At 41.2% G+C, this 18,204-nt stretch overlaps 1 protein-coding gene across 2 annotated transcripts in view; it reads left to right on the forward strand.

Moving 5' to 3' along the window:
- The window catches only part of kctd16b (potassium channel tetramerization domain containing 16b), an 81,009-nt gene that overhangs the window by 20,971 nt on the left and 41,834 nt on the right, over positions 1-18,204 (forward strand). Inside the window, exon 2 of one of the 2 annotated variants that reach the window (XM_077547239.1) lies at positions 16,302-17,883. The exons of the other annotated variant lie outside the window; for it this stretch is intronic. Coding sequence (XP_077403365.1) covers positions 16,302-16,306 — 5 coding nt within the window. The 3' untranslated portion in view covers positions 16,307-17,883. Of the gene's footprint in view, positions 1-16,301; positions 17,884-18,204 lie in introns of those variants that run through there. 2 annotated transcript variants of the gene reach the window in all.

Raw genomic sequence — 18,204 nt, forward strand, 5'->3', positions numbered from 1 at the left:
CAGAAGCCGTGCATGCTGGGAGAATTCTCCCTCACGCACACACATATATAATTGTGGTTGCGTAAACGGAGGCAGCAGCAAATTGTCCCTGCGGACCCCCGTTCTTGGGGGTGGGGGGGGGGGGGTAAACATTTGCCACCATGGGATTTGTAATCCCTTCCGCAGGGTTGGAAATCAGTTGGATGCACCCAGAATATGTTCAGCGCGGACGTCCACGTCACATGATTGCAATGGGATAGACGTGGAGCTTAGCTTTACTATAGCACTCACCCAAAAAAAAGAGAGAAGCTTTTAGCGTGTGATTGAGAATTTTTATGGTCCCTTTTTTACTAGAGATGTTTGATACCACATTTTTCAGCTCAATACCAGTACGAGTACTCAACTCATGAGTAGTCACTGATACCAAGTACCGATACTACTGGTACATAATCACTGACAACCTATAAATCTCAATGTCGCATTTCTCCTTCAAATTGCATGAAATTAATGGCAATTTTCTATTTTTCTGATTGAAAATCGGCCGTCATCGCAAGTCCCGATATTGAAATAAGGCCAGGTATCGGCCCGATACTGATACCTGGTATTGTTACTCGCCCATCCCTACTTTTTCTATTCAATTTTTTGATTCTTTAATAGGGATAGACCGATTATCAGCTGGGCCAGTTATCGCCTCCGATAATCAGCTTTTGACGATTATCGACATCGGCCCATTTGAAGAATCATACGTCAAAATTGATTTTGGAAAATTTGAAATTGATTGACATTTTGGAAAACTTTACTGTAAAAAATAGGAAGATACTTAGATTTGTATTTAACTTTTTAGGACATGCTAATGACCCTAGGAACTTTTTGAGAGAATTCTATACAAAGCTAACTATTTACTAAATTAAAAACAAAACTATATTTTTCTTCTTCTATTTTTCTGATTGAAAATCGGCCGTCATCGCAAGTCCCGATATTGAAATAAGGCCCGATACTGACACCTGGTATTGGTACTCGCCCATCCCTACTTTTTCTATTCAAATTTTAGATTGTTTATTAGGGATAGACCGATTATCAGCTGGGCCAGTTATCGCCTCCAATAATCAGTTCATAATCGGCCCATTTGAAGAATCATACGTCCGATAATAGAGCAATTTAAAAATCGATTTTTGGAAAATTTGAAATTGATTGACATTTTGGAAAACTTTACTGTAAAAAATAGGGAGATACTTAGATTTGTATTTAACTTTTTAGGACATGCTAATGACCCTGGGAACTTTTTGAGAGAATTTTATACAAAGCTATCTATTTATTAAATTAAAAACAAAACTATATTTTACAAACCTTGAAAGTTGCTCAATGAACATATGCAAAAATCAACCAAATGAACATCTGGAGTTTTGATTGCAAGTGGATAGTGTTCTCCATTTTGCCTGGATTGTTTCAAGAGACGATGAATCAACAATACGTTCTGCACAGTCCAATGAATTCTTAATCATGTAATCAAGTCATCCCTAATGGCAACATCATTACCCAGGTGGGTGGATTTAGAAAAAAAGAAGATCTTATTAAAAGATTGGTGGCTGTTGGTTGCTTTGACGATGAAATCTCACGTGGGCCAACGACACAAATTCCCCCATCAAAGTTGTCGCGTCAGCATCTTTAACTTGAAGCACTTGTGCAGATTGCGCAGTGGCGACTTTGTGTCTCTCTTTTCTTCAGTCCCCGAAACGTCACCGACCTTGACTGTTCATTTGCCTGTTAAATAGAAAGTTTGGCTTTTTTTTTTTTTTCCTTCCGAGCAGCAAACTAGCTGATGGAAATGCCGGCTCAGCAAAGAGCAAGGATGCGGCGCACGGGCCATAAAGTGGACAATCGCCTCGACCTGACTGAGCTCCACTGTCGGCTCCATTAAATACTGAGAGTGTACAAGCTCGCTCACTGCTTTTCACCTCACTGGGCCTTTTAAAAAAAATTGTATTTAGGACAAAATGGGAATCGAGCCTTTTGTACGCCTTGTCGTCTCCAAAATTCGATAGGAAATTCATTTAGATATAAATGTCAGTGCTTGACTATTTAGTAATTGCAAATACAAGACTTTTGTGTCATTTGACTATTACTATAAAACTGACATTTGTAGATGTAATGGGTGAAGTTGTTAATAGTTAATGGACGCCACCATTTAAGATTGTCGGCCCCCACTGGTTTTGGACCCTATTATCGGGGCAAATACACTCTTAAAACTGCTTACACAAGAGGATACTATTGTATTTATTTATATTTAACATGAGAGACATTTCTTAATGTGTCAAATATTTTATATTTTGTTGAAAAATAATTATATATATATATAATTTGCATGGGTCTTAAACGTAGGTGGCAAAAACATGTCTCATTAAAATTAAACTGCTCTAATAAACTAACCACCAAAGGGTGCTGATATACCTCTGAGGTGCAAAAGTAGGAAAAGCTCATGGTGTGGCCGCCATTCTCCTATTGAGAATAGTGATGCTCCCATCCACTTTTTTCATTATCGATTCGATACCGATACCTTGGGGTTCAGTATCTGCCGATACCGATCTGATACTATACTAAATTGTCTTTGCACTTGTTTTTTTGGTGCAAAATATTCAATGTATTTACAAAAAAAAAAGCTCAAATGTTTTTTTTAGATGTCTTGGAAATGTTTTTTTTTTTAAACATTTATTGGAGTATGATTTTCATTCAATATTTTTGATACATGTATTGATTGAATGTAATAATTACTTAAGTACCGGTACACTTCTATTTTCTTACATTCAAGCACATTGTTAATGTTTCAACTGTGGATAATATTCAAGTGGCCTAAAATAATAAATACAAGTGTATTTTAAGAACTAGAAAAATTCCCGCCGAAATTTTGAATGGGACTGCTGACTCTTGTAAATGAGCTGAACAGTTTAAAATTCAAACGACTGGAATCGGTCAAGAAATGTGGAAGTTAACCATGATCAACATAAACTAAAAGTATCTCACTGTCCCTGAAAATGTATTTAAAAAAATGTAAATGAGCTGAACAGTTTAAAATTCAAACGACTGGAATCGGTCAAGAAATGTGGAAGTTAACCATAATCAACATCAACTAAAAGTATCTTACTGTCCCTTTGAGAAAAATGCACTTTCACTCACACACATTTGACTTGGAGACGTCACGCACCCACATTCCATTGATATTGTATGAGAGACGCACACCTCGAACAAAAGCCTCTCACGACTTAACGGTTCAAGATGCAGATTCAAGAAATGGCTCGTTAGAAGGGCAAGAGTTTGGGGAACGCGAGCATGTTCTCACTTTTTTAATCGGATGAAAAATGACCAAATGAGAGCAGGTTGAAAACTTATGATTTATCCAAAATGAAGAGGAAAAAGGAGGCGAATTTAACATGGAAAAGATAGGCGAGTCCGACTTCTCCTCGCTTAAAGTGAAAATAAAGGTACTAAATGACACCTTAGCCAAATAAAAGTTAGTTTGTCTGAAAGAAGAGACTTGTCACTACAAAATGTGAGAATTTGATGTCTAGTGAGCAAAGATAGTGGCCATGGTGACGAGTTGAAGTGAAACTTTTGACTTTTGGAAATAGATTTTTTTGGTTCCCGCCACTCAAAGCCTAATTGCTCCACAGAGTGTAATAGAAGGCTGTTCCACTCACTGTCTTTGAACCCGCACAGGGGGAAGAGCTTTCATTCCTTAAAACAAATTTCGACACTGAGCTAAAGATGGAAAAATTGCTACAAAATAAAATTCATATCGGTCGGTTAACGTATGCGTGCGCAGCGTGTCTTGGAAAAAGGTGCTTTATCTGTAATTTGTTCCCCCTTTCTCCATTCATTTCCTATGGGAACTTTTTTGGGAATTGCGTCGCCATGGTAACTTGGAATTCCTAGAAAAGTAATGCCGCACCGAGTCAGATCGAGCCACATCGTTTGATACCTCATTTGTCCCGGTGCGATCTACGGTACGGGTCGCATTTTTGCGGAAAAATCTGGGGATTTTCTAGGGTGGAGAGTAATATGTGCTGCTTTCAGCAGTCCCATAATAAAACATGTACCTTGATTTTAAGAACATTTAGCCCCACTATACTATTGTATTAAGATGGCGGTACAATGACTTAAACGGTTATGAGTGGTTAGGAAACACGTAGCCTACCTGTGATGCCGTCCGCGATCCTGGCTGACCTCCCACTCGCGAAAGCGTGATTATCCTTCTTTTACACTAATAGTCCTCGTCGGGGGACATTGCCAAGCCATTATGATTTGACGAGGGTTCGTGTCCTGGTTAAAATAATCCGACTGCCGCATTATCCTGCACTTCCAACTTGTGAGGGGGATCAGGGGGCGACTCGGGAACAATCTCGTTAGGTTTCACTTTTTCATCTTTCATCAGCCGGAACAGAACAGCTTGCTTGCTAATGCTAGCTAGCATCAGCTTGCTGCCACCGGTAGATATAAAAAATGCATCCATTGGCTTGGAGTGATGTTGTCAATGAACTGTAACCAATCATGTGCGTCACTAGCCGCATCGAGATTGAATTTGCATACGGCCGTCCCCCCCCCCCCCAATATCTGGGCCGATACCTGATCCACGTATCGTAATCGGAGCATCCCTAATTGAGAACCGGTGAAGCATCCTTCAAAAGAACCTCTAGCAGGTTAGATGAGATTTTGAGAAGTTTCACTTGATGAGGTGACAAAGAACATTCTAGACTTCACTTTCCTTTCTTTTCTTTGGTCCTTCCTCGGGTCTCCTGACGGCCTCACGACTCTGGCTGGAAGTGTTGCGGTTTAGGTGAACGGTATGGGATTTTTTAATAGGTTTTAGGTGAATTAATGAGTACACACCCACTCGCACGCACGCACGCACATACACAAAAAAAAGAAAGAAAAAAGGAGAGCAATGATGATGACATGTCAAATCGGTAAAATTGCCGAATGAACAATACTGAGCTCTCCAGTAAAAAACAAACAAAAACAAAACAAAAAAAAACAAAAAAAAAGAACATTCTAGAAACTTTTCCCTAGAGCTAAAAGTTTGCCTGAAAATGTATTCTTTGCGGTTTCCTTTGAAGTCACGGCTGTTGGGGTTGCTACGTGTCTTTTGTACACGACCAGAGCAGCTTTGATAGGATAGGACAGGAATCGTCTGCTCCCAGATGGAATTCTTCATTGGATTCAATTTGCGTGTGCACGTGCGCAAACGTTCTGTCGCAGCGTATAAAAGACGTACGGTGCTGTGCGGGCTTCATCTCCGGGCTCAGGGACGCCAATTCAAATGCCGCCAGAGATAAGCATAAGTGCCATGCGGCTGTTACAGAGACTTGTTTATCTATTTTCATTCTATCATCTTGTTCTTAGTTGAGGCGAAAGGATCGGCGAGGCTGTTATCCCGTCATTTATCCAGGAAATGAATTCCAATGTTGCTCCTGTTTGGAGTCCTCCAGTCACCTCGGGGGACTTCTCCGGCACCGTCGCGTCAAGCGGGCCGCATCATCGGCGTAATTATAGGCTGTTGTTTGCTCAAGGGCACGTGGAGAGCGCACGCAGCCCCGCTGCTCACCTTCAGGCTGCGCCGCCGGCTCACACGCCATGAATGCAAACGCCGGCGCACACAAGCCATGGAAATAAATCCCTTTAGCAACTCGCTTTAGTTATTCTTTGCTTTTGTGAACGCCACTCTGTTGTTTTCTTATAATTTGACTGCTTTATCGCAACATTACAAATGGAATACATCGCGCGGTCAAATGAAAGTGAAATGACCAAAATTGTCAACTTTATTTATGACCACGTGCACTCATCTAATCATAACTTTAAATCCAGACTTCCGATACCCTTCATTGTAGGTGATACCTTCCAGGCCTTAGAATTTTGTAGAGCAAAAATTGGGTTTTCGATAGTCTATACCGTCATGTTCACGTGTTTGCCACTCTACTCCCAAAACAATTAGAACACAGTGTTGATGATATTCCTTTGGACAGTTACAATTATAACTGAGAACAATTATATGAATTTACAGCGCTCTTGTAATGGATGTCATCACATTGTTATGATGAGGAGATCGTAAACACACTTTCTTAATCAAAGTTCTATAAAAAAAAAAAAATGACTGGAGGTGAGGTGGTAATTACACTGTTGAACCAATCAGGAAGACTGATGTCCAACCTTTATACTAGCTTTTAATTTTCAGAGTTACTGATTAGAATTCCAAAAGTGGCCATCTTGAAATCACTGTTTATTATTAAGTGCCCTTTTTGGAGGCCCCAAATGCCTGAAAAATGTTTTTCGCACGCTTCTGTAAAATGGCGGAAAATATGCGTTTTACGAGTCTGGTACGTATTTGCCCCAAATCCTGTGGAAAAAAATTGCTCAAAGGAGCCCTCAACATGTTTTGAACCATTAATAACAAATTGGGTGGACATGTCAGAACAGGGAATAGCGTAAGAAAAAGTCTCAAAAAAAGGAATGCTGGAGTCCAAAATTCAAAACAAACATGGCATTTGGCTGTTATGCTGCATATACAAGGGAATAAGCTGCCAACGGAAGTGAAGTCAGCCCCAAGTGTGAATGCTTTGAAATCCACGTTAAAAACTTTTTGCGTTTTTTTCCTACATCTTTGATTACGTTTTTTTATTGGAACATATAGGCCCTAATTCGGAATTTACGTAATCATCCCCCGCCCAACCCTTACCGCAAACCCCCCAGAATATTAGGAAGCAGGTACCTGAGACAGATGGACAACAAAAATTCTGAAGCTTTTTTTTTTTTTTTGCTTATGACATCTAATTTGATGACTATTTTGAGGATTTGCCATGAAAACGGGTTTGTAAGGGCGGGCCCGTTTGACACTTTATGCTGGAATGAGCTGGAAAGTTAGTGCCGAGTTGATTTGTGATTTACAAGTGCCCGGAGCCTAGCAGGGATTGACAGGGGTGCACATTATGCCCCCCCCACCCTCCCCCCCTGACAGGCCTTCTTGATGTTGTCAGGATGCGCATTAAACGGGACAGGACGACGCATATAGCAAAGCTGTCCCCCAACAGACGCAAGGTGACTTGGTGTAATTCCCCTTAAAGGACAAGCACCTTTGCAAGCAAACTGAGGTGTAATGCACTTTGACATAAGCGCTTTGGCATTAAACTGGAAAGTTAGCACCACTGGGTTTTTGTGTGACAGTTATGACAGCCACCGCCGCCGTTTACAAGCTTCCTCAACCACTCACACATCTCCGCCTCACTGGAGCTGAAATATTTAAAACGTCTCTTTTAAGCTAGGTTCACTCATATAGGTTTTTTTTTTTTAAACAGCTTTGCCACACTTCCATTCAAATTGTTTCCAAATCACTTACCCACATGAAAACACATTTGCAAACTGTCAAATGCATTTGAAAGCTCGAGCCGTCGCCCCCTACCTGTAAAAGTCATTTTGAGCGCTTCACAAGCAGGAAAGACATTTCAACTGATGTATTTTTAAGGCAAACGAATGGAAAATATTTGTCTTTTCACAATCTACAATATTCAAAGGGCACTGCCTTTCAAAAAGTCTTCCTTTGTATTTCAAAAATATTATTGGCCCATTAATAGAATAATTTTTTGGGGGGTCCATTTTTGCTTTAATTTGTTGAACAGGCAATATAATACGGAGTTCCTGTACTTTTGAAATTTTCCTTCAGTATTATGCTTGGGCGGCACAAAAATAAATAGTTTTAAAAAAGGACATTGGATAGCTAGGAGTCAAAGTAGGTACTAGGAGCCTTTGACCCCCTTCAGACAAAGTAAACATTTAGTACTTGAAGCCAGCTTTCTGTAGCAACATCAATTTTGCTCGATTGTCAGAGTCCATTTTATATTGTCGTCATAAACTGTTGCTAACAACATCAACACAATGTTGTGAAATCATTTTAAATCGCTACATAAGGAAGCTAAAAACCTCTAATTAATTTTGCTGACATCATTTTATACGGTCTACCTTGCCACCGTTAGCCGCTAGTAGCTAGCCGCTAGTAGCTAGCCACTGAACGAGATTGATTTGTTGGACTTCTTTTTAAAGGCAGTTTAGTAAGCAAAAATGACTTGATACCAAAGGCCAAAATCTCATTTACTAGAGAAGAAAATATTTTTTGCACCGTTTAAGAAATGAATAGCAGTTGATCGTTCAGAAAAAAAAAAAATTCTCGTGTATTCATAATTCTTCTTTTAACCGGTAGGAAATTCAAATTCAAATTCAAATGTGAAAATATTTGATACCCTGAAGCCTTTCGTCTCCAGCCCAGGGGGCTCGGCTCCAACTTCCTGCAAACCACAACAGGATAAGCGCGATAGAAAATGTGCGGATATACAAGACAGATGGGTGACATTAAATTGAGAAAAATGTGTTTTCCGCATTGTGTGTGGGCAGTGAAGTTTGATGACTTGCCATAAAACGCATAATTATGATAACTCAGCTCCAGAAGGTGAGATCTTGACTGAACCTCTGGTATTTCATGAATGTCCCACCCCTAAGAGGTTCATGCGCACCTCCTGTTGCCAAAAATATCTCTGTGCACGCTCAGATTGTCTTGAAAGTGGGTCTTCTGGCACGCAGCCCTCCATACGGCACATTTCCCATCTTTCATGCGTCCCCGACGGGAGTGAGGCTTTTCTTTGTCTTCGTTTGTTTACCCCCGCTGTGTCTCCCCACCACCACGTCCCATGATGCTCTGGTTCAGCTCAAGCGCGCTGGTTCAGTGTCAATCATGTACAATGCGCTTTGTGATAAGTAACAACAATGCTTTACATTTGTTGCCTTTTGAATGCCACATTGCATTTGTCTCCCTTTCTAATATTGATAACAATGAACGTCATACTCCACAACAAGCATCTTATCTGCTCTTAGACACAAGCATTACAAATAGGCAAACCTCATTAATATAATCCCCAATAATCTCCCCCAGCAACGGCAGCAGTGTTTTTTTTTCGTCTGAGGCGCGCACACGAGCACACTAATTTCTTCCCGTTTCCAGAAGAGTAACTGCACAAGAACTCCCAACAAATGACGCTGATCCAGGAGGGAAAAAAAACTGAAACTGAAAGTTCACTGCTGTAAAGGGAATAGACCACACTGGATTTCACTTTCCTTTCTTTTCTTTGGTCCTTCCTCGGGTCTCCTGACGGCCTCACGACTCTGGCTGGAAGTGTTCGGTTTAGGTGAACGGTATGGGATTTTTTTAATAGGTTTTAGGTGAATTAATGAATACACACACACACTCGCACGCACGCATGCACATACACATAGTCACCCACATACAAAAAAAAATAAAAAAAAAGAGAGCGCAATGATGATGACATGTCAAATCGGTAAAATTACCGAATGAACAATACTGAGCTCTCCAGGGAAAAAAAAAAAAAGGGAATAGACCACACAAAAATACAAAGTATGCTACAGACATGCACGCAGTCATAAATGACCAAAAATACTCAACTTCCCCCCCCCACACATCCCAGGTTTTGGCGCATTCTCCCGTGTGGGCCGAGCAAAACGGATCTGCGCGATCACTGGTGTCAGATGCTGAGTCCGTAGCCCAGACGACTTGAGGGTCCAAGGTCTAATTCGTGCACATTCAATAGCAATCTGATCAGGGCTTCAAATTGCTTTTCCTGCTCAGCCTCTTAGTGCTTTGGCGGTTGCGCTCGTCCCGCAGCAGCCTATCTTTGCTCCTTTCATCGCCACGCTCTCTATCTGCCTCACTGGCTTTTCCAGCTTTATAATTACGCCTCGGCTTTCTGTCTCTCAGACTTTCCTTCCCCGTTCCTCACGCTACTACAACAATATATGACAATCCACTTTGTTTTTACCCTTTCAAATTCTATTTTGGATTCTTTGCACTCTTGTCTCGATTGCATTCTATTAGGGGTTGAGTTCATTTCATTCTCCAGTCTTTACCCCGCACATGCGGTCATGCTATGATGCAACGCTATGAAACGTGGATTTTTTTGGACATCGTAGATGGCTGTAGAAGGGAGAGTAACATGTCAGAGTAATTGAGAAAACACGATAAATGGCTCGAATAATGAGTAGTTTGACCGTGTGAAGTGTCAGTGAAAAAGAGGCTACGTGAGGTGAAGCGCTAATCAAACAGAACGTTGACCGTAAATTGGATTTCAACCGTTAAGTTGAGTAAAAAATAGACAGTTAACATGATCATACAGGTGAGGGACAGGCTAATTAAATCGATTTTCCTCTTGCACATACAAAATAAAATAAAAAAATATGTTAAAAAAAAAGAAGAGAGAGAGCAATGATGATGACATGTCAAATCGGTAAAATTACCGAATGAACTATACTGAGCTCTCCAGGGAAAAAGAAAAAAAAATATTTTCCTCTTGCTCATTGTGATGACACCCAACATATTCTTTTAACTGCGTGCTGTAAAAGTTAACGCTAGTTAATGCGCTAGACAATAGTAATGTGACGGCTATTAGATTAGAGTCTAGATCGTGACAATTCAATAGAACATGTCTGTAATATTTAAAGAAATTGTTAACACTGGCCTGTGTAGGGTTAATGACAACCAGAGGTGGGCTTGTCAATGAATTTTGAGCGCCCATCATTCAGCAATCAGCAATCGGGACATCCTTCCGTCATCATCAATCCGTCAATATTTCAAGCAGAACTAAACTGTAATCGTCAATCCATCAACGCTAAATCGCTAAAAAATGGACCGACAGTAAATTTCATGGCCGCAGTCCGTCAACGCTATTTTAACCACACATCAGTCATGCTAAATTTGATTTTGTCACCACTATCCAGCCTTAGCTGTTCAATAACTGGCCTGACTTAAAATGACACACTGAAGGACCCCTGTCTAACAATGTGCCTGATGTAAAATAAACAACCTAAGCACTAAACTAATGCTTGCACAAACGTAGCAATTGAAAGTTAGCATGTTTGCTAAGTATATATTTACTTGTTTACTGTCAAGTCAAGTCCCAGGAAAGAAGTGGAAGTACTCTGCGGTGTGTCAGTCAAGTGGACGTCCGGACTGAGAAGGTCCATTGGTCCTGACCCAGTTATTATGGATTACAATGATAGACAAAAATCCGTTTCCTGTCATTCGTTAATCATCAAGAAAAACGGGCGTCTGCCATTGACGGACCTTCCGTCAGTACTGACAGAATGCCCACCACCGATGATAGCTATTCACAGGCTTCCAAGAAAATCAATATTTCTTTGGGAATATTGTGAGTGAGCTTTTTCCCGGAGTCGGGTTGATAGAGAGCTTTGATCCCAGACAGTAGAGGCTGTGATCACCTGCATCCCTCAACGTGCTGCCTCCCCCAATCATCTCCGACATGTTTCACCAGCACTCCTCCAGCATAAAAACACAATCACATCCCCCATCTCCTCTCATTCACGTCCATCTTTCTCGCTCGTCCAAGCAGCCCAACGGCATTTTGGCCTTTTAGCAGGCCGGTGAAGTGATGGATTGACTTTCATCACAGCCCGTGACCTCGCCTCTGGCTATGCATGGCAACGGCGTGCGGCTATAGCGCATGGCATTTACCAACTAGCACCCAAAGCACTTCGCTTTCATCATCAACCGCATTTCTGCATAGTTCGTAGGTGACCTTTCAACTCGGGGTCTCCGGCAGCTTATTTAACTCTGCTGAGGCAACACACAACAAGGGAGGACGGAGGCGGGTTGAAATTAAAAAAAAAAATGAAATCAACTTCAACGGCAGGGGCAATTTCACGCCGTGGCTATTCCTCACTGTTAGCACATTGTTTGAATAATGATGATACAAAGACAACAGCATTAAGTACAAGGGAGGCGAGCCTGATGCATCAGAAATGCCTCAAGGTAATGACGCTGTACGTTGACTTTTAATGGAAGCAGGAAACCTTTGAGAAACTTGGTCGAATAAGCTTATTTGCATGTATTTTAAATGCCATGAGCGAAATGGCTTGTGGAAATTATTCTGCCGCTCAACTCTGGAGCATTAAAAAAAACTGGTCACCGGGGGAACAAGTTGTGATTTAGTTATTTTTGTATTCAGGGTTAATCAATTCCGGTCCTCGAGGTCCGGAGTCCTGCAGGTTTTAGATGTGTCCGCCCACTAGCACACCTGATTCATATGATCAGTTCATCAGCATACCTGATAACACTCCTGATCTTTAGTATCAGGTGTGTTGGTAGGCGGAAACATCTAAAACCTGCAGGACTCCGGACCTCGAGGACCGGAATTGGTGAACCCCGAAGAGTAATGTTGTAGTTCTTGAGATCAGTCTTGATCTCGAGACTGGTGTTAATACCACTTTTAAAGGGTCCCGGTCTCGTCTTGGATTTGAAAGCATTTTTGCTTAGTCTTGTCTCGGTCTCGGACAGGGCGCACTCACGATATTTGATATTTAATACTGGTCATTTTGTTCTGTAATGTAATTTTTGGTGATTTTTCTTTGATAGTCTTGGCCTTGTCTGTGTCTCGACCTCCAAGTCTTGGTCTTTACTTGATGATGTCTCGGTCTCGGTTGGTGTGGTCTTGACTACAACACGACCAACCAGACCTAGACAGGGAGCCGAAAGGATACACATGGGACAGATTTAGTTTGTGGCGGGGTTGTATGGGAAACTGACTAGCTAAGAAGTGAACAGTGGCTTACTTGCATAAAATATTGTGGGTTTTATGGGATACTGCCTTCAAAATAGTATAAGAATGTTGTGAGTCCGCTGTAACGACACACTTGCGAGAGGACTGCAGCCATTTGTCTGTAAACTTGCTTGTGTCCGGAATATTCTGTAAAATAAATCCTTCGAAGGACCTGTTCACCGATTTCCAGTCTGTATTCAGAAAATCAACATTCTCTCTACCCGAACAACAACGAACACGCGGAAGACAAAGATAGTCTTCTAACAACATTCATTGCTGATGGACGGCAGAGCGGAGATGATTCAAGCTTAAACACGGAAATATGACTCGCCTGATGGCGAGCCGACCGGCTGATGGACGTCCGTTGCTGGTGGTAACAACAACACAACTTCAAATAACTTTAAAATGGCGTGATAAATGAGGGAAAAGAAGGTGCACGGGACGAGGTCGAGGACTTTCTGTATATGTAATTCTTTTATTTTTTCTGGAGACCTCAGTATTGTTCATTCGGTAATTTTACCGATTTGACATGTCATCATCATTGCTCTTTTTTTTTTTCCAATTTTTTATTTATTTTTTGAATGTGGGTGAGTATGTGCGTGTGTGCGAGTGTGTGTGTCTTCATTAGTTCACCTAAAACATATTAAAAAATCCCAAACCGAACACTTCCAGCCAGAGTCGTGAGGCCGTCAGGAGACCCGAGGAAGGACCAAAGAATGTATATGTAATTCTTGATCTCTGGAATTTTCTGACTTAAGCATGTCACAGAAATCCTATTTACACACCTGGAACGGTTTTCATTTGTAAGGAAAACTAATTTATTTCCTTTTAAAATGCTTTGTAGTGTTCTAAGAGCCTTTTAGTTTTCAGTACTTGAAGAGAATTCATTCCATTAGAAAGTTGCATCCTAAGCAACTTTAGAGAGCAATTGTTTAGCTGTATTGATTGTTGGAAGTTATTCGTATTTGTTCATTCTGCGGGATCGTGCGCAAACAACAACCCCAGCGTCACCTTTGTAGAGCCTGGCCCAAAACAAATCATGTGCACCCATACGCACACCTTTGGAATAAACAACAACGGAGATTGCGAGCCAGTCTACCGTCAGCGACCTCGCAAATGCTCTTCTGGATGAACGGACGACGGCTGCAATAGACACGCTCGAAAACCTCAAAGAAATCCTTGAATTTAGTACAGAGCATCTTCGAATTCAAGTCACTCATGGTCTAGTGGTTTACTCGTCCGACTTCTGTGTGGGTTAAATTTGTCCTCAGGGAATGCGAGTGTGAACGTTTCAACATGTGCCGGCTGATTGAGTTTTTTCACCCGAAGTCCACCGGGATGGGCTCCGTTTTTTTCCGAGACCCTGAACACAAAAAATGATGGCAAGTTCCAAGAAGTGTCATGTTGGTGTACCCTCTTGTCCTTTATTGGTCTAAATAATGAGAGCCCTCCCCAAGACAGATGTCTTCTCCTCATCCAGCAAAACTCAAACTCCACAAATGTCAGACACACTCGGCACTCTGTCGCTCTTTCTGCGGGTGTTAGGGTCGATATCTTCACAGTCACACATTTGCTTCTTTCCTCCTGGCGCCGCGTCCCCCCCCCCGCCGGCCGTCCCTTCCGCCAGCACCTCCTGCCCTACTTGTTTCTGACGTGCCCTGCATGCTCTTTAGGCCATCGATAAGAAGGTTTGTCATTGATGTGTGGTCTGGATGTTTCTCTGCACAAGTTGGAGGTGACCATTTTGATAGCCGATACACTGGCAGCCGATTTGAAAGGGGATGAAGCACAGTTATTGAACTGTGTCTGCAACAGGACTGGGCAAGCATTGGTGAAGGACTCTGGTTGGTGGCCCGGTGGGTGGCGTCTAGTCGGTGCTGGATTTCACTTTCCTTTTTTTTTTCTTTGGTCCTTCCTCGGGTCTCCTGACGGCCTCACGACTCTGGCTGGAAGTGTTCGGTTTAGGTGAACGGTATGGGATTTTTTAATAGGTTTTAGGTGAACTAATGAATACACACTCACACGCACGCACATACACATACTCACCCACATACAAAAGAAAAAAAAAGAAAAGAGAGAGCGCAATGATGATGACATGTCAAATCGGTAAAATTACTGAATAAACAATACTGTGCTCTCCAGAAAAATAAATAAAATAAAATAAAATAAAATAAAATAAAGGACTGGGCAAGCACATGAGATGGTGTCTGTAACGCAACTTGTCCTTTTTTTTTTTTTGAAAAGCATGTTTGTAATTTGTAAGCAATTTAGGGTTGCGCCATCTTACAGTCGAGGTGCATTTTAAAGGCGGGGACATCATTTAGTGAGACAAAATCGATGGATTAGTCATTAGTGACACAAAGCAGTTCCCTAACATTGTCTCATGACAAAGAATGAGCAGGATTGTCTGCATTTTAATTTTTTTGTATTCTAAAAAGTCGCAGCCTTTAGAAGACGAATGTCAGTGCTCTGATCAAAGACGCTCACAATTAAAGCTCCCAGCAATTCCTTTTTCCTTCAGGCTAGTTACATGCAAAAGTCGTGCAAGAAACCAGGAAATCAAGCTCTGGTGACACCGGGTCAAAGGAGACTATTTTCGTATGCATAACTGGAACTGCGCATGCGTGAAGGGAACATTTGGTGCTTTAACCGCCGCCTCAAGAGGTGAGCAGGGATGAGCAGTTTGTTGCTTTTCGTTGGTTGGCCCATTTGTGACCCAACAAGATACAAAAACAACAACAGGTGATTTGCCCCAAAATTCAAGGGCGGGTGGAACATATGCCAAGGGAGGATATTTTGATGCATCCTGGGAAGAAAATGCACTGTTTCTTTAAAGCTAATGTCTTACATAATCCATCAACTAACAAACAAATGAAGACTTTTGTTCCAAGAATTAATTTAGTCTTTTTGATGTTGAAAAACAATTGAAAATGGTAGAATCTTGTCTATTTCAAACTACTTATGATATTCTTTGTGAATTAGAAATTTGGTCGTACTAGCAAACGGGACTCAAGGATTGATTTTTCAGTTTTGATAAGGAGCTTATTTTGTCATTGACATCAAAATGGAACCATGAATGTCTTCCGTCTTTTTCCATGAGCTAGAGAAATCTGTCTAAGCGGTCTGCGAATCGACATGCAAATGCAAAAATTAAAAAAAAAACGAGTATAGTACTCACTTTCACTTTGCATATAGTTCAATTATGATGCAACTGTTCCCCAAAATGCAAATTGGACAATTAGAGCCGTCACTCTCCAAGAAACAAAACGTCTGCTAGTTAACAGAAAAAATAAAAAAAATATTTAGTGGAATTGATTTGATATTTTGGCAGTTTGAGCTCCAATGGAACCGTCAGCCTTGTTCTCAGAGAAAAAAAAATGGCTCCAGTCTTGATCTCAAGCTCCATTCAGGAACCGCTCTGCTGCTGACAGATAACAATTGACACGTGGCTTTTGTTTATGGTTCGATCTGGGCGGAGGCCATTCTAGTTTACGCTTATACATAAAAGCTCAGGTCAATGATAATAAACGATGATTGTGCAGATGCTGTTGCTATCAATTACTAAAGGTGGTTGTTTACTTGGGGTTTTCGAATGCAAAAGACCAAGTTGGCTACGTTTGTGCTTAGGTTTGACTTACTGCTTTTTTTTTTTTTTTTTTGCAGTATAATGCTGACGCTGGCACTTGGGATGTCATCAAATCGCCTCAAAGTACAATCCACTCAAACCTTCAGTATTTCCACTATAAATAAGCTCTTGAATATAATTGATTCCGATTTCTTTGAAGCATTGTAAGGGAATTGATTGCCCACCCGACTTCTGACACTAATTGCTACGTAGTCACGCACATGCAGAAGAGGCCTTTTGAAAAGGATAATCACCATGAATAGTTTTATTTTCTTGTCCCTTTTTTTTAGTTTAGTTGCCTATTTATTAGCCCGGCTAGCCAATTAAGTGGGAGTTTCGTTCAGACTACATGAACAAGGATGTATCTGGCTTTGTCTTGTCAAATGCGGCTCTAGTTAAGCTCTGCTGTGGTTTCATCGCTAATAGCGAGCCTAGTAAACAAGGAGTGCCTCTTAAAATAACCTTCTCCGCGCAGTCATTGGAAGATCCTGGAACAGGAACGCTTTCCTTCGCCTCTTCCAAGGTGGATGCGGTGCCAGCTGTTGGACCGCAGGTGTGCCAGACTCGAGATTGGAGAATTCAGGCCAGGACTGTGAAGAGGGCAGGGAGCAGGTGGAAAAAAAAAAGTGACTCGGGGGAGACGAGATCACAGATGCAGGTTGACTTCGTTTTATGAAGACAGCGATTGGCCCTCACCAAGTCATCTATGACGACACCCGAACCAGCACACCAAGTGCTTCACAAAAATCAATGACTGGTGAAGAAATGACTCATTGTCTTTCTCAAATATCCTCATAATTGATCCAGATTCTGAATTCAGGTCAAATGCTTAGCAGTGGAGGATTTTTTTTTTCACCCTCACTCAAGTATAGAAACGCTTCATACATATTGGTTGGGTGGACAACTTTTACTTGTCTTTAACCTTAAGGTCAAATGTCAAGGGAATAGCAAAGTTTCAACCACAAAAAAACTTCATTACTTAGCCATTCTAATCAGATTGTGAGTAAGGGAGCAACCTATAACTCCTGACCCCTGAATCAGAATATCATTATTTTGTTTATACGTGTCATGGTTGTGTGACCCAAAGCCTTTTTTTTTATTCAAACCTGCTTTAAAATCGTTTTTGTCTGTGCGTCACACCAGCCACCGTATCGGATATACACACTTGGCACAGTCGTCATGAGGTTTGTTTTCAGCTGCAGTATTATCAGGAGGAGGAAAGAGAGAGAGAGAGAGAGATAACGGAGGAAATATCATCCAAGGTCGATCATCTCCTCCACGCTGAGCCACGTGCGGTTTACGGTCTTCGCGGGATCCTCCCGCGCTTAAAGACTCTGTGACGTGTGCTCACATCAGCATCGCAAGGTCGCAACTCCTGCTCCCATCATCATCATCATCATCATCATCAATTGACTGACTCAAGCCATGTTGTTGCTGGGTTGCAGTCGGTTCTGCCCGATTGGCTGTTAAATGAAGGTGATTTGAATAATGTTGACCACTACATTGCGGCCTTGGGGGTGACCTGGTGACCACGAGCGCCACGTTGGTGACCCCTGGTCTTGACACTCATAATGTGTAAAAAATAGTCAATTATAAAAAAAAATAAAAATAAAAAATACATTTTTTAGTGATATGCTCGTTATTTGTAATTGTTTAAGAACAAATGAATAAATTTTCACAAAATTCTGTCACCATCTTTGTGGAATTTGTGGACTAGGTTTATATGTTTTATGTTGATTGTGTGATATTTCTAAAAAAAATTAAAAAAATAAGTGAAATTTTAAGCCTTAAACTTCTCCATCTGTAAAACATAAAGCTCAGCAGTGTGACTCCATTTTAGTATTTTACAATGGATCCATGCTGAAATGTTTCATTTATGTGTCACATTTTTATTCTTAATTGCACCCCAAATTGAAAATAAGTAAAAAAATAAATAAATAA

Source organism: Vanacampus margaritifer, chromosome 16, assembly GCF_051991255.1.
Source record: "Vanacampus margaritifer isolate UIUO_Vmar chromosome 16, RoL_Vmar_1.0, whole genome shotgun sequence".
NCBI classification, from domain to species: Eukaryota; Metazoa; Chordata; class Actinopteri; order Syngnathiformes; family Syngnathidae; genus Vanacampus; species Vanacampus margaritifer.